The 26,929-nt window shown below is 37.5% G+C and overlaps 1 protein-coding gene across 8 annotated transcripts in view; it reads left to right on the forward strand.

The window, feature by feature from the left end:
• PDE4D (phosphodiesterase 4D) overlaps positions 1–26,929 on the forward strand; it is a 1,430,886-nt gene that overhangs the window by 1,143,065 nt on the left and 260,892 nt on the right. Inside the window, exon 1 of one of the 8 annotated variants that reach the window (XM_078067296.1) lies at positions 1,174–2,261. The exons of the other annotated variants lie outside the window; for them this stretch is intronic. Within the exon in view, the coding sequence (XP_077923422.1) occupies positions 2,197–2,261 (65 nt within the window). The 5' untranslated portion in view covers positions 1,174–2,196. Of the gene's footprint in view, positions 1–1,173; positions 2,262–26,929 lie in introns of those variants that run through there. 8 annotated transcript variants of the gene reach the window in all.

Consider the following 26,929-nt stretch of genomic DNA (forward strand, 5'->3'; position numbering starts at 1 on the left):
AGAGAACGGTGCTTCACGTAAGTAATAGTAGTTGCTTACTTGCACTCTGTTCTTTCTTCCTTTTCACACATTAAAATTCTAAGGAGATAAAAGATAAATCTCCTCCCGTAAACCCCTTCCCCCCCCAAAATGAGTAGTCTCACAAATCTGCTTTTGAATTTCTAAATATACGTGATTGGTGAACCTACCTTACAGTGCCAGAAATGCACTAAACATGGGACAGAACTGGGAATGTGTGACTATCCCTGAGCAGTCATAGAAACACTGAAAAGCTTAAGGAAATAATGATATGGAAAGTAGTTTATTAGCATTTACCTTAAGCGGCCTGAGGGTCACTGAGAGGAGACAAAAATCACAACGGTACCTTGAAGTGTGACCAGGGGAGGAGTTGGAGGTTTTGTTGCAGTAAGCAGCCAGAGTCCCTGGCGGGATGCCTTACTACATTAATTTTCCAAATCCTTTGGGTGGGTCACAGTTGCACTCCGACATCCTGCCTGCAAATGCTAAATAAATACCGAGTTCACATCAGACTAGAGAACCAGCGTACTAACTAATGTCATTTAAAGAATCAGAATCCTTAAATTATTTTCAGTCGATGATTCACATGCAAAATAACAAGTTGGCACACCCTGACGAATATATATATCCTCTATGCAAATGTTCAGAGGGGGATAGCCAGGGTGGTCAAATGTTCCTTCTCCTAGGAGCAATTCAAATCAGTGTAGATTATGTCTACTATAATAGAACAGTTTTCATTTCAGATGGCAGGGACTGGTCTTCACAATAGTAAGAGATGTTAAGATGATAAGAGCTTCATTCCTTACTGAAGAGCGGTTAAGACCTAACAAATGCAGAGCCTTCAGTGTATAGAGATCAATAAAATTTGCATATGATTTTCAAAAAGATTTAGAAAACATTGTGCAAGGGAACAGCCTTAGTACATGTAGCCACTTGTCCAGCAGTAATATATTAGAGTTTTCAGTTTAAGCATTCCAGCGCGATCTGATGCAACGATGTTTGCTACACAGTTTAATTTTCAAGAGGCAGTTTGCGTCTCTACAACCAAACTCGAAGCGTGACATTTCATTAAATAGGCTCAGAATAACAACTGCTAAGCCCTCAAGTTCTCTCAACTTTGCTTCTGATGAGAAATTTTAGTTTCAGTGTGGGACTTTGAGAAAATCACCTTTTTGTTGAAGGGAAGAGAAACAAACAAGTCAGTTGCAAAGGGGTGTGTTCCTCATAAAGGTGGTCAGGGAATCTTACCCTGAATAATACAGACACCTCATTTCCCAGAGGAGGAAACAGTTTTATAAGTTTGGAGAGGTCTGTCTGCTTGGCTGGTTTACAGTCCTGGTCCCTGGCGCTGGTCTGTCTGCCCCTTCGCTTTGTAAGTTTCAGCAATTGACGCTGCCTGGCTGGGCGCTGGGTTTTTTTTTTTTTTTTTCCTCTCTCACTTCCCTGCGATGTTTTGAACTGCCTTCCTACAGACGTCATACAGCCCTTGAGGAATAGTTTCTGCCTGGCGAGATTGAATGATAGTTCTCATTCACAAAGGCTTGGAGTCAGATTTTAAGTAGGGGACACAGCGGAAATTGCATTCGCAGGTAAAGCACGGGGCCCAGCTGAAGTGTGGAGAGCTCTCTTCTCTCCCTGACTTCTTGGCTCCCCGGAGAAGAGTGTTTTCCTGTGGTCACCCTGAAATGGAACTTCCCTGACAGCTCTCTGGTGTTCAGTAACTTGCAGTCATTTTCTTTCCCTTTCACTCTACCTGAGTACTTGGAGAGTGTTGGAAATCTTTAAGAGAGATTTGCAGAAAAGACAAGATCAAGAGGCTCTTTCACTGTGTTTCCCTTGTGACCAGATGAAGAATAGATTCAAAATTCAGTTCCTCCCTTGGCAATGCAAAACATAAAAGAAACTGTTCACTTCCGAACAGCCTGGTGCTGGAGTAAATTCAGCATGAAAGAGGAAAAGAGCTCCTGTGTCTTAGAAGCTTCCTTATGTTCCAGACTGGGGGCCTGAGCTGGACTCTGGGAAATTTGGATTTCTTCAAGCAGCCTCCCTTGGAAATGGAATATATTTAAAATCATCTTTGTAGAAAGACAGCTGAAATGTATTAGAATACTTGAAGACATTTTTCTTTTTTTTCTTTTTCTTTTTTCCTTTCTTTTTCTTCTTTTTTTCCCCCCAAAAATGAGCATTATTATGAAGCCAAGATCCCGGTCTACAAGTTCCTTAAGGACTACAGAGGCAGCTTGGTAATGTGCTTTTCTCTCATGCTTCTCCCCTTTTAAGATTGACGTAACACTTGAGTCTTTAGTAATTGCTGATGAGGTTCAAGAGTTAGGTGTGATGTTAAGGCTTTGGAGGAAAGCACAGGATTGGGAGCACTTTCATTGTCTTTTGTGTCCATTTTTGTCTCTTCTAAAAACAGGGGTGCCCACGTTATTTTAACTCCATGTGGACTACAGTGATTCATTTGATGGTAATTTTTAGGAAGGAAAGAAACTTGCATGTATGTTGGGAGTTTAGATGAAAACTTGTCATTTTTCACTGTCTGATTTGGTCTTGTTTTCTCATGTTTCTTGCCTGCTGCAAGCAGGCGGGTAGTTGGCAGTCTTTGCCACTGTGTTCAGAAGATGTCTTGGATTTTAGCACAGATACAGATATGTTGGAGAAATTAATAATGTGACGTATCTTTAATCATATGACTAACTTGAATTTAACTTTGTGGCTAAGTGTATATCAAGTTGCTTATCATTCAGTCATCTTCTATGTTTTATTTTATTAATAATGTTCCCCGGTAATGTTTTTTTGGTAACTTTAGTGTTTTCAATCTAATGAAAAGTATCTGTTTAAGATTATAAAAATTATAAATTCAGCCTAAAAACAGGTGTATAGGTAAAGATACAGTAAAAATGAATGCTTGATATTTATTACTTTGTGAAACACAGCAATAAAGCAAGTATTTATTTTTTTAAAAAGTATCTTAATTTCAATTTATTCTAATATTTTAATCTATTTCCCTCAATACTGATTTGATATGCTCATAAGCAAATAGCCCTTAAGGGATAGTTTCCCAATAAAGTGACCTCTGTGTCTAGAATAGCTATTTACAGAATACTTTTCAGAGGTTAATCTTATTTTGTTTATCTTAGTGCTTGATTATAAAAAAATAAGCTCAACTCTTTGAAATGGAAATCACTAGACTTCACATAGGGGAAATAAAGGCAATGATCAAGGACAGGTGGTTGGGGATAGGATAGAAGTAGGCAGGCAAAATCTATTATGTATTATTATACGAGTAGTCAAACACACATGCAAATACTCATGATAATTGTGTAAGGAATTCAGCCCACATTTATGTGGTTGGGTTATCATTTGCTGTTAGTGTACTAGTGTTTCATAGGGACCTAGAATCAAGAACTGTCCCTTCAGTAGTATTTCTGTGTTTTAAAAACTATAGATGCAGGTTTTCTCTTATATCATTTGTGATTCCTCATAAAAGAATATATGCAAAAAAATTGTTTTAAAGAATATATGCAATAAGTTCCTCCTTGAGCTTATTTAAAGAAAAGCTCGCATCTATTTGTACAGCTCTTTTATGCCAAATAATGAATACTGGGAAATACTTATAATCCTTTTATTAATTACCATAACTAATATAAATCACTGACCAAAATAAATGGGTAATCAGAATTTATTCAATACATGCATTTTATTCATCTGTGATTTCTCTCCTGCCTATGTGAAAAACTAATCTGATACTTGAATAAATAGTACTTAGCCAACCTATTTCCCTTTCTGCCTAAACTTCCAGGAGACTTATTTTTAAATTCCAGGTTCAATGGGTAATGATTGGTTCATTTCAGGTGTCTAGTAACATTGACATCCTTTACTCCTCTGAGGTTGACAGTTTATTTTTATCCACAACTATTCTATTATTCTAAACTCTGTAAGTTATTTTCTGTAAACAAATGAGACAGTTCAAAGTATATTTTAAAAAATATTAACTTGTGAATGTGTATATTGTTCCATTTAAGTTTAGATATTTTGCATAGTGTTGGGGTCAGAATGGTTTTCATGTAAGAAATAGATGTCTCTTTAAGCTAAATGATTCCTAGATTTAACAGCATACTAGGGTAATACCTCTCCAGTTATTAATCTTATATCTGACTTGTTAGCAACGTAACTGCTTGAGTACATCACTGCTGCCTCTAAATCATTTGGCCTGAGGTTGTAAGTGCTATAATTATAGTTTTAACATTTTATTATCCCTTTTATCCATTCAAATACTATACATACCTTTATAGTTATATATAGTGAAATCTACATAGATTATAGATTAGGTATTATTAGAGGAAATATAGATGTGTATATAGATGCATACATGCCTATATATATTAACTTAATTAAAAAAATAGCTTTTTTTCTCCCTGTGCCTCAGCACCTACAGGCCCCAGAGAGCTCTGTGGGACAATGTCTTCTCCTTACCAGCTTTTCTGTTCTAACTTCTCTATCACACCACCCCCCACCCTACACCTCCTTTCCTTTTCAAATGCCAAAGACTACTTCATCCTCTTAACAGTTGACTTACCCACAAGAGAGACCCCCTGATTTACCATTAATCCCTATTTCAGATGATTTTATTTCATTCTGGACATCTGAGTACTTTGTTCTTGGGGACCCATCTTTTGGCTTTACCATCTTCATTTTGCTTTTCTAAATCTATTTTCTGTTCCATTGGCCTGCTTTCTCCAAAACTGTCTACTTTCCTCTCAGACACCTCCAAGCTAAATGCTACCTTTGGAAGTTTTCTAACTGCCTTCTACAAGAATCCAACGTTTCAGATTACCTTTCCTTTATTTCTTCCTATCTGTTTCTCCCCAACCAGTACCAGAAAAAGCAATCCATACCAGCTTGTTGTTTACAGCCCTGATTAAATCCCTGTGAGATACAGTCACATTTTTAAAAGGGATTTCATACAAACTCCTAATGATGCATATACCTTTCCTTTTAATCCACAGGCTTAGAAGAAAAGCCTTATAGTTAAAATTTTATGAATTTTGAAAAAGAAAAATAAAATCAATCTTGAAATTTGTTTCCTTGTAGTTATAGGTATCAGAAATTTAGAATATTATATAATAAGAATAAATACGTGGTTATTTCTATTTATTCAACTGGTATTTATTGAGTACATAGTATGTGCCAGGTTTTAGTAGAATATGATTATGACATTTGTCCTTTAGCTTTCCTTTAAAAGTATGCATGCATGAAATTGAGAAAAACTTAATATATGTATTTTTTTATGCTCATAAAGTTAATAAAATTAGCAAGCTCATTGGTTGGAGCATTGTTTGCCTTTCTGGTCATTTCATTAACAATAGTCTACCTTTATTTTTTTTTTTTTTTTTAAAGATTTTATTTATTTGACAGAGAGAGACACAGTGAGAGGGAGAACACAAGCAGGGGGAGTGGGAGAGGGAGAAGCAGGCTTCTCACAGAGCAGGGAGCCCGATGCGGGGCTCGATCCCAGGACCCTGGAATCATGACCTGAGCCGAAGGCAGATGCTTAACGACTGAGCCACCCAGGCACCAACAATAATCTACCTTTAAATTCTATATAAGAAAGCACTGATGGAGTTACATTTCCATAAATATTTTAATTGTTCATGTCTTAAATTCAATTTTAGTCAGCAAGTATATATTATAATACTACTATAATATTATAGCATTTTGCCATTTACAAACCTATCCCAGAAATACTTTTTGTTAATTAAGACTTATGTAATTCGGTTTAAATAAGAAATGATTAACTTTCCAAATATAAATATAAAGAGAATTTTGGCTTGTAAAACTGGATTTTGTTCTTTTCTGCTATTGGGTGTTCATTATTTGGCATATACTTGTTATATTTAAGATTGTTCATTATGTGTACTGGGGAAAAAAGAGATGCTACTGTCTAAAATATAACTGGAGTTTTTTTATAAAGCAAATTTTGAAACAGATTATTAAATATGTAAAAGTTATACTTAGGATTGTAGATATATAAAAAGTCTTGAAGGCTCTTCCAAAGCCTTTCATAGTAGTTGCTTAACTGTGAGGGTAAAAATGACAGGAAGGGAGGTAAGGGAGAATTTCTCTTCTCTTGTCACTGTACTTCGATATTGTATGAATGTTTTCCTCAAGCAGGTATTATACCTTTACGTTTAAATAGATTCAGAATAGAACTACCATGTGCAGGGGTGCCTGGGTGGCTCAGTCGGTTAAGCATCTGCCTTCAGCTCAGGTCATGATCTCAGTCTCCTGGGACTGAGCCCCATGTTGGGCTCCCTGCTCAGTGGGGAGTCTGCTTCTCCTTCTCCCTCTGTGATCTCTCTCGCTCTCTCTCAAATAAATAAATAAAATCTTAAAAAAAAAAAAAAGAACTACCATGTGCAGTAGCAAGCTCATCTTTTTATGTGTAGATGTCTACACATCTGGTAAACAAGAATGTGCTCAGTGTCCAAAATATGGGGAATAAGCGTTTCAATACTGAGCAGATTAGATTTTCTGAATAATATTGCTGCTCAGATCAATAAATTATTGCTTTTTTTTCTGTCGACTCTCTTCTCCTAAGGTAAAAATTCAGGCTGACTGAGAATTCTTATATTGACCTCAAGATGCCAGTGAAAAGCACTGAGTGGACTAAAACCACCAGTTTTATAATTGAAAATAAAAAGATGTAACAATATTGATTAATATTTTGGAGGGCAAGTTACTCATAACTGCCAGTATCCCATCCTCAACTGTTTCCATTTTTTTTTTTTTCACTTAACTTGCATATTTTAATCAGTGGTTGTAAATACCGTTTCTGTGCTCTGCTTCACTTAACATAGTGGCATTTTTTTACTTTTCTTATAACAATACTTGTAGCTTTCATTTTATTGGGTGTGTTTTGTGAATGAAAACTCTGCGGGGAATTTTACATACAGTATCTTATTTTGTCTTCATAACAACATGGAAAGAGTTGTCGATCTACATTTTGCAGAAGAAGAAATGAGCCTAAAATATGAAATAACTTGGTCAAGGCAATTCAGTTTTCAGGGAAGGCTGGGGTCAGAACTCTAGTGGGCCTGCTCCCGAGACTGCTCTTTTTACTTCAGCATGTTGCCTCCCTCTACTGTCTATGCAATTATCGTTTTAATGACTGTAAACGTGTCCATCTTGTGAATATATCTAAACGCAGGAAAATATTTGGTTAGATATTGAGGAAATAAATTGGAAGTTGTCTTTTTAGATGTATGATAGCCTGTGAAGTTTAGGGCTGATGATGGGTGTTGAAAACCGCTGTTTGAAAGATGCCTGCAATTACAGCCTCTAGGCTAGGATATTCTCTTTTGGTGGCAAATAAGTTCCCTATTATAGAGAAATAAAGAGCAAAAATTCAATGCCTCCCAGTTTTGAATAGATGATCTTTCTTTGTTCTCTGAAAGCTCTGTAAGGCTTCAGTTTAGAAATAAATACTATATTTCAGACTTTGTATGAAGTTTTTTACTTTTTTAAGTCAGCTTTGAAAAAGATACAGAATCTTCTTTCCTATACCTTTTATCTTAGAAGCATTTATGAAGGGGAAAACAAATGGAATTTGCATACTTTCTCCCTGTGCAGAATACTCTGTGACATGGCTTAGGTTGGCTCAGAGTTTTGACCATATGATAAACTTTTCTGATCCTCTTGCTTAAGCTTGTATCACCTCTGTTATATAATAGAATTAAAGATACACAGCTTTTAAGAGAAGTGATTAAGATCCCTTGAGTATCATTTATTTTTTATTTTTTATTTATTTATTTATTTTTAAAGATTTTATTTACTTATTTGACAGAGAGAGACACAGGGAGATAGGGAACACAAGCAGGGGGAGTGGGAGAGGGAGAAGCAGGCTTCCCGCGGAGCAGGGAGCCCTATGCGGAGCTTGATCCCAGGACCCTGGGATCATGACCTGAGCCAAAGGCAGACACTTAACGACCGAGCCACCCAGGTGCCCCCCTTGACATAACTAGTTCGATTAATGTGGAGCCTACAGAGTGCAAGTTAAAACATAACTAGGGAAGCACAGAGTAGATTACAGATATGTATAATCTTTAAAGTCGTAAATTATGAGATTCCCTGAAAAAGCCCTTTGTCCTTTGTCTACCCTACTTCTAACTCGCTGTGTCCCTGGAGAAGCCACCTAGTTCCTTGATAGCCACGTTCACTCACTGTAAAATAAAGGGGATGAGCTAGATCCATGAATTTCAAATATGCTTTTTTCAATGGAACACTTTTTATAAATGAAATGCTAATGTAAATAAAGTGAGTATATATGGAAGATTTAAAATTATATGTATATTTGATACATAGAGGTAAAATTGTTAAAACATACATATTTATGAAATATATAGGTAAGAATACATAAACATATATATAACAAAATCACCAGTGAATTTGCACCTTTCTCCCCATCCCAAATCCAATCCCTGTCCTCGCGATACCTCTAAGGAGCTCTAGGGTTCCAAGGAATATTGTTTGAAAGCTAATAAACTACTAAGATCCTTTTTAGTGTTACTTTCTGTAGTGTTACCCTTCCACTGAAGAGCCATTCGTGTTTTCTGTACCCCAGCGTGGACTAGGATAAACTTGCTGGTAGTAAAACTTTCTGGGAAGTTCAAATAACAACAGTTCACATACTTCTACCTCAGAAGACTGTAAAGTTATGGGACGATTCTCATTTCGGAGAAATCACAGAAGAGTTGTTTAGACTTGTTTCAGATGGGAAAATCATCACTGATTAAATATATGCTATAGCTGGAATGTCAGGAATTCATCATGGTGGTTGGTAAGGAAATGCTGAATTGGTAGCGAACGCTTCTGAAGAAAGGTGTTTCTTTAGTTTGGGCATTTCATAATGGGATTCTCAACCCACTTTTTCTGTCATGTCACTGGTGAATAAAGTTCATAGGTAATGTTGCCCCATGGGACACTCTCTTCAGGGACATTGCACTCTGTAGGCTCCACATTAATCGAACTAGTTGTGGTTATCTGTGCAGTCCCCACTTTTTCCTATCTCTGGCCCTCCTCTTTTCCTCCCTGTTGATCTGGAGCATGCCATGGTTTTGTCCCCACCAGTGAAATTTGCCTTTTAGGAGAGGTAAAGTTTAGCTCACTTGTTAATCCCTTTGTCAGTCATTCCAATCATATAGTAAATTTTATTAAATCAGAAGAAATGAGGACCTGAATGTAATCATTCATAATCAACCACCATAGGAGTGGTTAGTTGTGTGTCCACCCAACTGTCATTAGCAAGATGAGAAAGGTAGATTCTAAGATGAAGCTGAAAGGAAGAATGTTAATGAGGTCTTCAAGGAGATTTTTCTTAGGAAAAGATAACACTTATACACATAGTATAAGTGTTCTGAATAATACTAGTATTAAACATATAGAATTGTTAAAGCCTGGATGAAGATATCAAGAATGGGACCTGGGGGCTATTAACTAGGTTGGTGAGGAATGTAGTCACAAAGAAAGTACAGTCTTAGTTAAAAGCCAACATAGATTTTCTTAGGAGCCCTTCCAGAGATTATCCAGCTTCTCAAGAGATGAAGCTGAGGTTTAAGATTTATTAGAAAATGGATAGTGGAAGTATGGTATATTCTAGCCAAAAGCACCAAATCTCTCCAGGGATCAGGGCCTACAGAAAGGAGTGGGATATTACAGGGGCAGAAGACAGTGAGCCTGGGTAAGGTACTATTAAGTGACCATGTGAACTAATGGGAGGCTGTGCAGATGCCTCTCAAAATGCCTTGCTCTGTGGTCAAGTTTAGCATAAAATAGGAAGTCCTTCAAAAGAATGGAGAATAGGGAGAAGCCAGAACCCACGTATGCAGTCTCTTAGTTCAGTTTCTCTTAACTGGGAAATATCAACTATATGTATTTATTATTCACCCTCAGCCTTTTAAGGGAATTGTCTCTCCTAGGAGCATTCTGGGGGATGGGTGAAGATGTGAATTGGGGAAGCTAAGCTAAACTGTTCTTCAGAATAAAAGTTAGGAAAAAATATAAAGGAAACATTGTGGATAAGAGCTGAGGAAGTGTGGCTAGAGAAGTTGGAAGGAAGATTAGAAAGGAGGCCAATATGGAAGAACTCCAGCCAGTCTTGCACCAGACTTCCACCACGCAGAGCCCCACCCCATTTAATCACACTGCCACCTTCCGGGCAAAAGCTGTTATTAATGGATTTGAATGTCGAAGACATTTTATCCCCTCATATCTCAGTCTTAAAGACTTATGCCAGGGGGATGGGGGGATGGGTTAGCCTGGTGATGGGTATTAAGGAGGGCATGTTCTGCATGGAGCACTGGGTGTTATACGCAAACAATGAATCACGGAACACTACATTAAAAACTAATGATGTAATGTACGGTGATTAACATAACATAATAATAAAAAAAATAAATAAAATGTTAAAAAAAAAAAGACTTTATGCCAGAGTCAACTGCAAATCTTCTTACTTTTCTACCACACATGAGGGAGAACAAGAAATTAGAAAAGTGGAAACTAGAATATGTGCACATCGGGACTGCAGCTTCTGAAACTTTCTTACAGCAAACAGCCCTGATGTTTTACAATCCACACAGTTAAGACATTTTATTTATATCTAATTCGAATCTCCCTTGCTTAAAATTTAACCCACTTCTTCCTAGTTATCGGTGGATAGAGGGATAGTGAATCAAACAATAAGTAGATTCTTCTTTAAGACATGTGAAAACTGCTAGTAAGCGGCTGTGGTCTTTTCTCGATTCATACTGCACAGTGTTCATTTTGGATTGTAAAGTAGATGGCGCCAGTGTGACCTCTTAAAAAAAATGTTTTGTAAAACATAGTTTCAATATGTAATTGTTTTCAGGCTTCACACACAAGAGTGTTCCCATTGTACCTAATTCTCCTTCTTGTTTGCAATACATCCAAGATGAGAAATTCAACTCCTTTTAATTAACATGCATGAAATACTCATATATATCTGGAATAGAGCAAATAATACCTCCTAACATCCATGATTTCATTCCATTGCAATGCGGCAACGAATTCTCTTTGTGTCAAGGAATTTGTATGACTGATACTGTTTTAGTTAGGATAAATTACTGCAAAGTGTGTCCACTTTTAAGCAGTGGCATTCTAGATTGCGAGTGGGCATTGCCGTAACGGTCGCTCCGATCCTACAGCTTTGTGGGGTAACAGCAGGTAACAGCCTGGCGCCTGGACCACCAGCTAGCTAGGGCAGCAGCTCCCAGGCCTCCAGTCATAGTCCAAGCAGTAGCTGTTGTAGTGACGGTCACTACAATATATTGAGTATCTACTGTTTGTCAGACATTGGACATGGTGCTTTACACAACTTAGCTCCTTTTGTCCTCAAAAGCACCGTAGGAGGTACAACTGAAATCACACAGCTTATAAATCACGGAGCTAAAGAAAAAATGTGGTCTCATTCTAAATGCCAGGTTAGTTGTTACCACTGTTGTTGTCCTTGTTTTATTGACTTCTCTCCACTTTCTGAACTGCCTTGGTGACACAGTGTCCTGCCTCGTAGTATTCCAAAAGTAGTCAGTTGGCTGTGACTCATACCTTTCCTTCCTGCCCTAGCTTGGTCGTTTCTCCTTTTACCCTTGTGCATCTCAAGAACATCTTTATATTCTGTCTGCCTTCTTTCTTGAGATTTGCATACAAGCCTTTAACCATGGGCCATAGACATGTATCAAGAAATAGAAAATGGACTTTGACACAGCTCCCTTCTTTGGAAATCTAGCTAGTTTCTGACACGTTCGGTTTATTGACTCTCTCCCTCAGTCAGACTATAAACTGCACTGCCTTCTTCCTCTCTGGCATTTGACCAGTCCGTAGAGCCATAAACCCTTTGAAATGAGAGGGACCACAGAGAGTAACCTATAATCTAATTCTCCCCATCCCTGACCCCATTTTGGAAGCAGAAAAGTTTTGCTAGTCTTTAACATTTCTAGTCAAACAGGGTCAAGAAAAACTTTTAGAAACAATGTCAGTGCTTATGTGGCAAAGGTTTATATTGGAGAAATATTTTTTTAAAAACCTCAAAAATGAAGTTTGAGGTCAAGTAAAGAGTTAAAACTTAAGTCTATCAGGGAAGTGTGTGAAGGCAGTGCTATTATAATTTGTATGGGACTTTAATTCTAAACTGTGTCTGTGAAGTTAACTAATACCGCGATAAGTGTATCATCACTTCTCACAAACTGGATTGGAGGATTATGCATAGAGAGGTGTGGAGCTTGAGGCCCCAGCAATCCCCTGAAGGAAACTCAAGACATTGTTTTGACCAAAGTCCTCGCCAGACAACTGAACCTGATCATTAAATTTTTTGGAACGCACATAGTTAACTAAGTAGCTAAAATTCATGTCTTGAAATTCTAACTTCACCCCTTTCTGCTCCCCCAATATAGCATTCATGGCAATAAAAAGAGTGGTAATTACTATTTACTGAATGCTCTGCTGTGCGTTTGACAGGAATGGTCCCATCAGGTCCTCATCATAAATCCTATGAGGTTTCTGTTACTCTTTCTCATGTTATAAATGAGAACACTGAGGCCTTGTGAAGTAAACTGACTTACCCAAGATTGCGTGGAAAATAAGAGAATTTCATGGATTCATGTACCCTGAAAAATTATAAAATATTACCTTTAAGGATGATACATATATTCATATGTCAGTTGTGTTACTAAACCTACTGTCCTTAGCACAGTGGCTGACTCCTGTGAGCACCTAGGAAATGTTAGCTTGTGTGATGCATTTTTCAAGTTTGTGACTTTTCGTGTGACTTTTTAAAAAATCAAGAACTCTGCATATGAAAACTGATTTCATCTGTAAGGGCTCTTTCTCCATAAGGCAGCCTTCTTGGGCACATCTCAGAACTGAGCACTTACACAAAGCTGGGTCTTGTGAATCAATCACACCAGCACTGTGATTCAAAGAAGACCTCCTTCTATTCCGATTGGTTAAAGAAATAAAGGACACCGAGAAGGTGGGAGTATAAGAACTGGTCAGCTGGAAGCTAAAACAGCTCTGATTTTGTCTTTTAAAAATTGGTCAGCATCCTCTAGGGAAGCAGTTCCAGCAGGGTTTGAATCTGAAAGGAAGGGCCGGTGGCTGGGCGTTATCCCTGGGCGCATCTGTGAAGACTTTCTCCCGGGAATCTCCTTACTCGGGGCTGCCTGGTGGTTCAGTCTTACCGTACTCTCACGGCCAAGGCCTTCCCTACCTGTCCGGATCCACTGCTCCTCTCCTATTCTTGGTTGTGTCGCTTCCACATTGTTCAGCCTGAATCTCCTCCTCCTTTGCAGGCCCCAGGTTGGGTAGGAATCCTGTTTAGTTTACCCTTTCCTCCTAGCTCAGCAAAAAAGGGCTTCAGCCTCCTTCTCTGTTTCTAGAAAGACAACAGGCAAAAAAATGACATCTGATTAGAAGATCAGTTCCTGGGGCCTTGAGTGTTATTTCAGGATGGGCTCTGAGGCAGAGGGGCTAGAAATGTGGAGAATGCCGTGGCTTAGTGAGAGCGGCAATTAGCATTCCGTGGTCTCTAGTGTCTACTTATTATTTGTTTTTTAAAGATTTTATTTATTTATTTGACAGAGAGAGACACAGTGAGAGAGGGAACACAAGCAGGGGGAGTGGGAGAGGGAGAAGCAGGCTTCCCGCGGAGCAGGGAGCCCGATGCGGGGCTCGATCCCAGGACCCTGGAATCATGACCTGAGCCGAAGGCCGATGCTTAAGGACTGAGCCACCCAGGTGCCCCTACTTATTTTTTCATGAATAGTTACCAATAAGAATGTGTAAATTACTTTGTCATAATTAACCACTGTACCTTAGCTTAAAATGTGTGGTTGAGGGTGAAGTGAACTACCCTGGGGGAAAAAAATTGGCCCACTAAAGATTCTCTGAGTCTCTTGCTTGGAAAAATGAGTCCCAATTGTTTATCTGTGTCTTCTTGTTAAAAGTGAGTCTAATTGTATATGAATCAGTAAGTGTTTCTATGGTAATACGAAACACAAAAGGCAAGCCTGCTTTTAGGAAACATGCCTTTATTAAGATGTAATTGTAATTGGGAAAACCATCTTACATACATAGGCCTGAAATTATACCCTTCCCTAGAAATGCACCTGAAATTCCTCCATAATTGTAAAGCATTTCTCACGTACATAACAAAAGAATTAGTCCCCATTGTTTAAAGCCAAGATGGCTAATCTTTTTCATCTCTGTCAATTAGTAATAGCCACATGCGGTAAAGTACCGGATGCTGCTTTGGGGCTTGGAGACAAAGATTGCTGCCATCAGCTGGTGATATCTGCAGAGAGGAGAGGGGTGTAATGTAGCTGCTTGCCATCTAAGTGGCCCTGGTGACCTCATGCTAATGCTTTATGCGTAAACTCTGCCATTAAATTTGCATGCAAGTAAAGCCATTGTAGCAAAAGCAGGGTTTATATATGCATACAAATGTGTAATTTTTAGAAATTTTTGACATGTTTTTAGTAATTTGTTACCTATGAAGAACGCACTATATGTGAATACTGTAAAGCATAAGAACTCTTTTTGGATATTGTAACCCCCCCGCCTCCAAAAAAAGGTAATTTTAATTATCAGTGGCCACCCCTGTCATCACCACCTAGATTAAAAATACTCCTACCAGCAGTCTTGAAGCCGCCTTTGTGCCACTCTCAGCCATGCCCACCCCCTACAAATGTAACAACTGTCCTGATTTCAAAGATCACACATTATTATTTTCTGCTTTTGAATTTTATCTAAAAGTAATAATACAGTGCATACTATTTTGTGTCTGTCTGGTTTTTTTTCCTGCCAAATGATGTTTGAGATTTATCCCATGTTGATGTATATGTAGTTCATAAAGTCTCACAAACTTTGATTTGAAATATAAATTCAGGGTGAAAATTAGATGCGCTAATTGTTATTTATTTATTTATTTTGACAGAGAGCATGCAAGCAGGGGGTGGGGAGAGCAGAGGAAGAGGGAGAGAGAGAATCTCAAGCAGACTCCACGCTGAGTACAGAGCACCATGGGGGGCGGGGGGCTTAATCGCATGACCCTGAGATTATGACCTGAGCTGAAATCAGGAGTCGGACGCTTAACCAACTGAGCCACCCAGGGCCCTGATGTGCTAATTGTTTAAATCATAATTTGGTATATAGGACTATATGAGCACTAAAGCTGTTGTCAGTTTATAGTAATTGTTTGAATACAATTTCATGGCCAAACTCCATTGCTTAGATTTGCCCCCAGTGGGACATTTCTTCTGGGAAGCCTTCCTAGACCTCCGCGTTCAGAATTAAAACTGCCTTCGCCGTGTGCTCATGAAACCTGGTCCATTTCTGTATGAGAGCCTTGCCGCAGTTGTCTACCGTGTGGCTGCCTCTCTGCTTGGACATGAGCGTGTTGTGGGAACCTGGGCTTGTTCCTTGTAGCTCTGTGCTCAGCACGGTGCCTCTGCCTCTCTGGGCATTCAAGATCGGCCTGTTGCATGCAGGGACAAGAGCAATGAGTTGTTCTGTATTACAAAGGAAATGTTACAGTCTGTTTCCATTTTAATTTTTTTTAAATAGACGCCATTCTGCTAGCAATTGTACAGTGAGCTGTGAGACAGTTTACTCTCTGTGCAAGCAGTTGTAAAGTATCGGAGAGGACTTTTGCTGTCCCGTGGCTTTCCCCCATAGTTTACCATCCCCACTAGTAATTCCGGTCTCAGTGCTTCTCTCCATTCCCTCACACGTCTCTCACTTTAGACTCTGCACTCTCCAGTTTCCCTCAGCATTTTCTCCTTGCCTGAGTGACTCCTCTCAGCACCATCAACTAGTAAGGAACAGTGCAAACAGAAAATGCTAATATGTATTGCCACGTTAATCACCCAGGGAACATGGCTGACGTTTGCCCTGTCCGTGGGGTGGGTCTCATGGGCCTCTGAGGGACCAGCTGGAGGTAAGTGCTAAGACCACCCCCACCAGGCTCACTTCAGCCTCACTGGGAACATTTTGAAGCTCATCACAGCTGTCACCACTGGCAGATTCCACAGCCCAGATGCTGAGTCAAAGGGTCAGGCTTGTCCTAGAGCCCTAACAAATGGAGTTGACCACTGACCTCCAGAGTCAGGGTTAGCATTCCTACTTGTACTGTGAATTTTTCCCATTATTAAGTTAGCCTTTAGCTTTACCACACTTCTAGACTTAAATATTTGGAATGCTAAGAAATTAAGGCCTAATCCTTAATGATAGAGGAAGTGATTTGCTTTTATTGTACAAAAAAATTTTCTAGCCACGGGACCATTTGATTCTGTAGCCTAAAATGTACAGTCCTTAAAGAAGAGTTTTATCTCTGGAGCTTTTCTATTAGTTGCAGAAGTAAAGGAGCATTTTTCATTGCTTCATTTAACAATGTTTATTAACATGGTTTTGCTCCAGGCATCCTGCTGGCTGTTAGAGAGACATTGATAAAATATCTAGCCCTCACCTTCATAAAATTTCCAGTCTAGTGACTCTCTAAAATACTCCTGCAGGGCAGAGGACTTTTAGTTTTACTTACTACTACATCTCTGGCATACTTTTCAGTTTCATTAGAAGGGAGAACATTTAGGGTTTAAAAGTGTTTCACTTGCTTTCCGAAATCCAGTGGGGAACAGAATAATTTAAGAATTATTCTCACTGCTTGAATTTGTGTGTGTGTTGGGGGGGGTGGTAATAGGAAATACATCTGGAATATTTGATTTTTTAGGCCAAAATATTTTCCCTGGGCTAGAGGGATATTTTCATTCTAAATACATTGTTTATTTAGTCACCTCCTAACAAGGCTGTGCTAGCCAAATTAAATACTTAAATTTATTTTATTTAAATAAACCTTAAAACCAACAAATTTCTTTTTTATTTAGATGAATTTAGCCTTTAATTTTTCAACTTAAAATATATAAACTAGGAAATTTTAATGTATATATAGGAAGGGAACATGAGAAGGGAACATCAGGAAAAACAGCTAGAAAGAAGTGACTTTTAAAAATGACTCATAAAATTAATATTTGACATAATTTAACTTACTGTCAAATGTTTGTTTTTACAGATAATCTCCAGGAGACTTTTATTTTTATGGATCTTAGTTAAATGTTGTAAAATCTTTGAGGACCTTGTTTCACTAATAAGGGAAATAAATTTTCCTTTCCACAAATAACCACTACTAGCCAGTTTGCCTGCTCTCTAAATAAACTCATTTTACTATTGCCACGGTTGAGTTATAGTTATATTCCCAGTTATATTCCTTTATAATGTCATGCATAATCCATGGCTTTAACTGAATTAATCTAAGTAAGGCCATTTCATCCAACAGGGATCTAATAGGAGCTTTTGAGAGAATTGTCAAACACAGATTCCATGTTGAAAATCAGGAGAAAATGTCATTCATGTCCCACTGCAGTTCACTGTAAAGGATTTGCCCTTAAGGATTACGACTGCCATATAAGGGAACAATGGAAACCTGTTTTCCAACAGAATGTCAAATTATTATCAGGCTTTCACAATGAGCCACATTATTCCATGATTTTCAGTCACACATCTAGACTACTGGCATTTCCATGCCGTTATAACAGCTCTGACTTCAGAACCCACCCCATTTAGTATACCCTGTCTCTTCAGTACCTATTGTGGGCAATTCCATAAACAACTTTTATGAACTTTAGCCAGTAGTCAGAAAAACTGTGTGATTTTGTTCATAAACTTTGTTTATAAGACTTTAGCAAATTTTAAAGTAATTTCACACTTAAATCTCCCCTTTCTCCAAACTTTATACCCTTAGTCATCGCTTCTTACGTAACTAACTTTTGAAGGTTTTTTGGTTTTTTGTTTTTTCCACTTCTGGTTTCGTCCTTTTGGTGAGTTTACTTTCTTTATAAAGTGCTGGTAATTTCGTGTATAATTCTTTTAAAACCCACACGTGTAATTTTCTAGTCAAAAATTCCTGAATTTCCAACACACAAAGAAGTTTTAGATAATTTACTACAATAAACTGGATAATTTGTTCAAAGCACCAAACAAACACATTTGCTTCCGTAATTCATGCCATTTGTGTGTTAGTGAATGGATACATAAGAGATGTAGAAAGAATACAGAATACAGACCTACACTTGCAATCTTGGGCTTCCCAAAATATTTTAAAGGATCAAATTCTCTTGGCGCCAGTCACTCTAGGCATTTCGTGTTCACCCAGTTGCTTCCTAAATATTGCGTAGGTGTAACCTACCCTGTAAATTTCAACTCACATAAAGAAGCTCTGGTCTTCAAGGTAAGATTTAATTGAATACCAAATGAATACCTTAGTGTCTTCTCAGATATTTCTGAATAAAAATTTGCTTTAAAGTGTTTCTTGACTTTCTATATTTATTAGTGCCCAGATTTAGAATGTGAATCTACTTGAAGAGAAAAAAAGAAAAAATACTCTCAGGACAGTCTTTTTTAGATGGGTGATAATCTGTTCGCACTAAGATCGAGTAGATTCAGGTAGTCAGATAGAAGAAAAAGTAGCATCTTGGGTATCAACTCATGTTGGAACTTGTGAAAATGTTTGGTGGGAAAGGAAGTTAAATCCATGAAAACTTCTATAGATTTTGGTCTCAATCCTAACAATTTCTGATTTCTTTATAACATCCTGAGTAAATTAATTCCTACCAATGGAGAGAAGGAAATATCCCTTGTAAAGTGAGTTCTGACTATGGGGAGTAATACTGAGAAAACAAGGGCTGGTTCCTCAGAATAATTCTGGTGACTTCAAAGAGATTTGGGGAAGGACTCTGAGTAGGTCTGAGTTGATTTTACTGACAGGTGAAGGGGGAAATGATGCTGCATATAAAGATATTTAATCAGGAATCTTTAAGAGAGAGTGAGTTCTCTTTTTCTCAGTTATCTAAGAAACCTGCTAACCCTTTTGCAGGCAGAAATAAAAAGCACTTAGAAAGTTTGGTGTCACATGTTTAAGCTTCCTGCCCCAGGGCTGGGCCAGATGGCCATGTTCTCTGTGGCTGTGTAGATACTCCTTTTGTTCCATGTACAAGTTAAGGGGTAGTTTTAATCTTTGGTATCATTTTGACACCAGACTTTATCTGCTTGACTGCATTCAAAATATCTCTATCTCTTTAGGCCCTGGGAAAACAGTGTATGAGATCCTCGAGTTGAGTTAATGAAATTCAAGGGCAGTTTGGAATTGCGGACCTGGTACCGAAGAGATGGGGCGGCTCCTGAAGCCAGTGAAGTTCAGAACTAGGGTCTTCCACTTACAAAATGGGTAACTCTGGACAAGGGGAAAAACTACCCATGAGGTTCTTATGAAGGTTCAATGGAAGAATACGTGGAGAGTGCTCGCCTGGCACGATGCCGGGCACACAGCAAACCACATGAATATTCTCCCGTTTATTATTATCAGAAGGGAGAAAACTCCCATTAACATTTTCTTGTTTATGCTCTCATAACATCAAGTTGTTAGTTTTGACACAAGTCACGCTTTGATACAAGTTACTATTTGAGGATATAAGGATTTTAGCCCTTTCCAAAATGATATATGATGTGACATATATGTGATTTTCACATAAGATCTTTCTCAAGTAAAATGATAATGGAAATTTTACTGAGAAAATGTCATGACAGCTATAGGTAAAACCTGGTTATCATTTAATTTGAAGATTAGTATGTGTAAATCTTGACTTAATCTAAACTTATTATTCTGTTAAATAAATTTACATGAATATGGAAGGAATTAACTTTACTTCTAGCTAAATCTAGACTGGAAACTTCTTTGAGATAGCCTTCTTAAAAATATATATTATTTTCTAAGTACTGTATTATTTAGGAATATGTTACTTTATGTTTCATTCTTTAATATACATGAATGATTCCTATCTATTTCACTAGTAGCCTACAACAATGCCACAAGAAGATAGAGATATGAATAGTTTTCTTTTTTAAAGTTCAACAAGACTTTTTACTTAGGATAATTTTCTGCAGTTTTGTATTGGGTAGTTTCTGTATGTTTCTCTTAAGAACAAATATATATTTAGTCCCTTTTATGTGTGAGGCACTGGAGATATCATAGTGCCTCCCTCCCTTCATGGAGCTTACTGAGCAAAAATGATTAAATAAAATGATTTCCAATATTGTTAAATGCAGTGAAGATAATACACAAAGGACTGCATTAATGAGGTGTGTGTGTGTGTGTGTGTGTGTGTGTGTGTGTGTATGCATGTTTTGGAGATGTACTTTTGTTAAGGTAGTCAGGAAAGCTGAGAACTAAAGTAACCGTTGAGCAAAAATTGGGTAGAAGAGGATTACAGTACAAAGCCTTTGAATATCTATCTAGTAGGTATGAGGAACAGAAAGAAAGCCATCTTTTGCAATCATTTAAAAAAGAAAAGAAATGAGAGAATGCTCTCTAAAAACCTTGCGTTTATATGGTCCTCACATTCACATTTGCAGGGAAAAGTTGAAAATCCCAAAATGATGGGTTCCCCACTGTCAATCCTCAGTGTCCATCTTTGTCTGGGTTGTTTTTGTCCGTATCTGACCTTGACCTCTGGTGCTAGAATGTGTTCCTGCAAGCCCGAGTGGGCCAACGTCAGAGAAAGTGAACTTGATTTAGGGATAGAAAGAAAGCCTCCTAGAGTAAAAGTGCCCTCAGGATGCTTTGTTGTTGCAAATCTCTTCTCTTTATGCAAAGTTTAAGAGCCTCCTGGGATTTGACTTGCTAGATTCGAAGTGCATTTTTACTAGGCTTAAGATCTCTGGTTTCCAGTGCCTCTCCCAGCCAAGGAAAAGAAAGAACTTCCCGAAATCGCTAAGAACTACTTAGTCCTGTGATTACTCTTAAAAAGCAACAGTAACATCTGTGTCTTTTCATGGTAAATTTTCTTTAACTTTAGGTAGCAAGTTGCCCATGAGGCAACCCGTATTGAACTGTCTCTTGCTATGAGTACATAGGTTTCAGTGTCCTAATGCCGCTAGGGGCTAAATTTAGTTAAGATTTGAGTTTTCAATATGTAACTGGTTAGTAGATATATGTGTGTAAAAACAATAGTTGTCCAAACTGGCTGGAATAATCTTCCCAAAGCATATAATGTTGGCCTTCAGCTGATTATAGGGTGTGCCCACTGTGAAAAGATGAATGGTGCAAAAGACAGAAGTTCTAATGGGCGAGAATGCTCTCGGCATATGTAGTGTTCTTTTCCCTGGCCACCCTTAAGTAGTTCATGAATGAGTTCTGTTAGCTTCAAACAGCAAATACACTATTTGCCTGTATTAACCAAAACCCATCACTAATTATCACCACAGCCATCATTCTCTGCTCATCCTCCAAGAACTCAAGTACTTTCTGCATCATAAAACAATGTAATAATGGTAAAAGGAACAATAACAACCAAAAATAAGTAAAGTAAGGTTTTAGTGTGAAATAGATTGCATTCTAATTCTTTTGGCATCCTAACATTCACTATAGATAGATAGAAAGTTGGATAGATAGATACAGAAAGATACATATGCACATATACATATACACTACATGTGTATGTGTATACATATATGTATATATATTCTGTCAACCTTAGCATTTTGTTAGTTAAATCCTAACATTCTTTGACCACAGTGAATAACAGAGTTTACTCTGCCCAGATATGGCTATTTAAGCGGAGATTATAATGCAGCTAAATAGAACCATTCAGAAACAACTTCAAAATGAGTCAGAGACAGTGGAAGGAAGAAAAGAGATGAATGCATCCAGACATAGCCCTGTATTCCATGAACACTCAGTAATATCACTTTGTACCATCAAAATTTCACACATTTAAATTTTATCAAGTTTACTGTTGCCTAGATGCTTTCCATTTCTTTTGATGACAGTTTTGCCTTCTTGAATGCTAAGTAGTCTAATTGGGACTTACAGTTGATGTTTATCTTAATTGAAACTGAGATTTTCTTCATCCTTTTGTTCTGAGCCTCCTACTCTGAGGCTGAAAGGTCACTTTAAATGTGCACATTATTTGGGAAACCACATAATGAATTCAAATAAATTCATGCCTATTAAAAGGAGGCTTCTTTTTATTGTTATGTTAATCACCATACATTACATCATTAGTTTTTGATGTAGTGTTCCATGATTCATTGTTTGTGCATAACACCCAGTGCTCCATGCAGAACGTGCCCTCTTTAATACCCATCACCAGGCTAACCCATCCTCCCACCCCCCTCCCCCCCAGAACCCTCAGTTTGTTTTTCAGAGTCCATCATCTCTCATGGTTCGTCTCCCCCTTAAAAGGAGGCTCCTCTGTCTCAAGTTCCAGAGCTTATGTTGAATAAACCATTGGGTTTTGACAGAATTTTTTTTATAAGGAGCTTATTGTGCTATTTCTTTAATGCACTCACAACAGAAAATGAGAACATCCTAAATTTTCATTTAATCTTTTTCAGAAAAATGTATTTTGCTCAATAATTGTAATTAAACTCTGTTGGAGTTTAACAGCTGCTACAGCTGTAACACATTTAAGGGGTATTTTTTGGTTGCATTACTTTAAGGATTTCTTAGATGGTCTATCATTAATCTAGCAATTCTACTTTTTAATCTTTACCTGTATGCCTGTGTATAGTTGAAAAAATATGTGCACAAAGATACGCTACAGCAGTTTTTGTAATAGAAGTCTAGAAACAGCCTAAATGTCAGATGGGGTTGATCGAACAGTTTATGGGAAGTGATAATGGAATATTGTGTAGCTCTGAGGATGATCTCTTATGTTCTGGTACAGAGCTCTCTCCAGGTGACGTTTACTATTATTGTCATAATTTGAAAAGATTATACTCACAGGTATCCACTTTCATTAGTTTTGTGTATCTCTCAGAGTTTATGTAAATGCAGACAATGAGAAAATGAATTCTATTCATTCCTCCTTTTTTACACAAAAAGAACACTTTACGCTTAGTTCTGCAGCTTGTTTTTCACTTGACAACATGCTAGTACATGAAGAGCCTTCCTGCTCTTCCTTGAAGGAGCTTTATTGAGATGTAATTCACATACCATCCTATTCATCTATTGAGAGTGTATGATTCATTGATTTTTAGTATATTCACACAGTTGTGCAACCATCATCACAGTTTTAGAATATTGTGTCGCCCTCAAAGAAACCCAGTATAATCTAGCTGTCCCCCTCCATTTCCCCTTCACAGTCTCCACTCTCAGCCCTACGCAACTACTAATATGTTTTTTATTTCTCTAGTTGTGTCTGTTCAGAATGCTTTATGTAAATAGGATCAAAAAATATGTAATCTTCCATGACTGGCTTCTTTCTCTCAGTTTAATGTTTTCAGGGTTCCTCTGTGTTGTAGCAGTCAATAGTATTTCACTCCTTTTTATGAACAAGCAGCATTCTATTGTATTGCTATGCAACATTTTGTTTATTCATTAATTAGTTATTAGACATTTGGGTTATGATCAGCTTTGGGCTAGTATGAACTGTGCTGCTGTGAATATTTATGTAAAAGTTTTTGTGTGGCCATACGCTCTTATTTCTCTTGGGTATATACCCAGTAGTTGTACTGCTGGATCAAATGGTACCTCTGTGTTTAACGTGCTATTTTCCCAAGTGGCTGTATTCTCACTCTTGTTTTACTGCAGAAAATTATTCCATAGAATAACTGCATCATGACTAATTTAGTTTGAGTATATTTTTAAATGAAAAAGTTATGGCTCCACATTTCCATTGATGTAAGTATGCAAAGACTGGCAGCACACATGAAGAGGTTTTTACCTGCAAGTGTTTTACTGCATGTGCTCTCAAGACAATGGTAATAGTTGCTAACTTTGGAGAAAAGGTGGCCACAGGCTTGGGAATCTGAGGTGGAAAAGGGTTGAATACTCACTATTTTGAATTTAGAAGATTTTTGCTAGTGTACTGATCAGTTTTTCTATTAAAAATATGAATCCTTAGTGTAAAAAAGCAGATTTTTTTTTTTTTTTTGGTACTCTTGTGACAAATGGTTGACAAGGCAGGAGCTCCCTGACCTGTGCTTTGTATCAGTCATCCTGCACTGTGAGGCTACACAACCTGTCTTCTTGTTTACTGCCTAGTTTGATGTCATTTTAATTGTTAGGGCAAAAATTTAATGTCTGCTTTTCTATCTTTAAGAGCCATGATATCATTTCAAAGAAAGACATTGTGAGTTTTTACCCTAATATAATGTTTCCCAACTGTCTTATAAAATGTAGCCACATAAAAGGCAAAAAAAAGAAAAAAAAAAGTCTAGGGTGCACATCTGTGTGAACCATGGGATTGAGAAATAAGAGAAGGATGGGCAAATGGAGCATGAAAGATGCTATGTTCATGAGCGGGACTGGTTGGTCTGGAGTCTTTCATAGTTCCCTATATAGTCTGTCTAAGTCTTATGTGACTGAAAGAGGGAACACCTCTTATCTCCGCATCCATCACCTAGCTCTAAAATGGCCTTGTGTTGCTTTCATCTATGCTCGAAAATCAGCTGTTGTAGTATGAGCTTTTCTCTTTTTTAAGACAAAACCTATAGTGATGATATCTTAAACACGAGTAGATTCTGACTTCTGCCTTTGGTTAAATTAGCTTGCCTTATTATGTGAGAGAAAAGTGCTCACATTAATTTGCTTGTTGATTTATCCATCTTTGCAGTCACTCATTTATTCACTGAGCATGTATTCTTTCAACACCGCTATGACACCACTCCTTAGTGAGTGATGGTTCCTTCTCTGGTACCTAGGATGGCATGATTTCCAGCTGGACAAAGAATAATTTAGCATCCCTTAATGGTCAAAATCCTTAAAGGGTTTTGTTTTGTTTTTTAAGATACATAAACCAAACCTGATGTTGAAAATTACATGACTTTGGCTCACTTTGTTCTTCTATAAAATGAAAAAGGTAATGTCAGCAATCAATATGAATTAGCTTAAAAATACATCAAGATATAGAGAAAAGATTCTATAAGAATTAAATCTTAAAGAAGGATGTATAATAATTTGGTTTTGTCAGAAATTTATAAAACAGACATTCCTTCAAGCTAAACAGTCTTTTTCAGAGGAATAAAACCATGAGTTTATTTTTCTGCAATAATTATTTACATCCTGCTGTAGAATGAGGAATATGCTATGTGTGGTAACTGTGTTTGGGAATGGAGAGGGGGTTAGTGAGGGAATTAAGAAAGATGCTACCAGAACAAGTACTACATCCAGTTAACCTGCCTATTAACATCTGTTCCTGAAGAATTCGTTTATAAAGAGGATTATAACTAAAGAGAAGTTCTTATTACATTTCATTTTATTTAAATATGGAGATATTTTACATCATAAAATTTATTCCTTTTAATTCATGATACATTTTCCCTTTGGCAGGACTGTTGTTTACTTTTAGAGAAGACACTGAGTAATCACAGCATTTTTTTAGATATAGAGATTTTGCCGCCATGAGGCAACCAGTAATTTATTTGCCAAACGTCAACAGAGTCAACAAAGAATTTTGTTTTGTAAAAACCTTTCAGTAGACTAATCTTATACCTCAACCCCAAAAAAAAAAAAATTCCTTGACATTTTTATATGTAATGTGACTGTACTGTTAATCCTGATCTAGATGCAAGTGCTAGGGACCCTGGCGGTGGGGGTTGTACGTTATTGTTATGCTCGGAGCGCAGTGTCCAGTGAAGAAAACAATGGCAAGACTATCACTAGGGCATTTGTTTATTTCTGGATCTCATCCTGTCCATTCCATACTATCACTTCTCTGTTTACAATCTGGATGACATGAATTACCGTATTAACTCATTATTTAGTTATAAGAAAGTGGGGTTGATAAGGCATCTCTGCAGGGAAAACAGAGACGTCTGTCTGGTCAGTTGGGCTGAGGCTTGCAGAGGTGAACATGGTGGTGGGACGTGGAACGTCAGCTCCAATCCCGACTGCTGGACCCCAGAGCCTGTGCCCTTCCCGCTCTGCTGTCCTGCATCTCACACAACTTGCCTTGGGAAACTGCCTTAATACAGTGCTTTAAACAAACTGTAGCACAGTAATGGCTTGCCCCCAAGTCAAATATAAAATAAAATATTTCACTGGTTCTAACTTCCTTCTGTTGTTGAGGATTCCTTCATATTTTATTCAAATAGGAAAACAGTACTAATTTTAACCTTGTTGCCAGATAATGTGCAAAATATTTACAATCGAGACACCCTAGTCCCTATGTATTTTCTTTTATTAAAATAGTTGTTATTATAAAAAGCTATTTATGTGTCTTTTATAGACAAATCTATTGATTTTTTTCTTTTGTAACTTCTTTCTTTGCTTTAACAATATGAGGGTTTTTTTTTTCTATACTAAGAGCGGATAAGTATTTGGCTGCATTTTCTCTATTTGTGGATTAATTTTTTATCCAATTCTTTTATCTGTTTGGAATTTATTTTAACATAAGGATCTAAGTTTATTCCATTCCCAAATAGTTAACCGTATATTCCAGGACCATTTGTTAAACACCCCCTACTTTAGGGCGCCTGGCTGATTCAGTGGAGCGTGTGACTCTTAATCTCGGAGCTGTGAGTTTGAGCCCCACGTTGGGTGTCGAGATTCCTTAAATAAATAAATCTTTAAAAATAAGTAAATAAATACTCTCTACTTTATTTACTGCTTTGTATTACATATAAAATTTCATATATCATCTATCATTTGGACCCTTGTTAGGTATAAAATTACATTTTTCAATTAGCGTCATAATAGAAGCCAGTAAAAAAAAAAAAAAAAGAACCCTGTGCAGCCCATTGATTGAAACATGCTTTATTAAAACTATTGCAATTGTCTATTTTT

This window comes from Halichoerus grypus, chromosome 2 (assembly GCF_964656455.1).
Source record: "Halichoerus grypus chromosome 2, mHalGry1.hap1.1, whole genome shotgun sequence".
Taxonomy (NCBI): Eukaryota; Metazoa; Chordata; class Mammalia; order Carnivora; family Phocidae; genus Halichoerus; species Halichoerus grypus.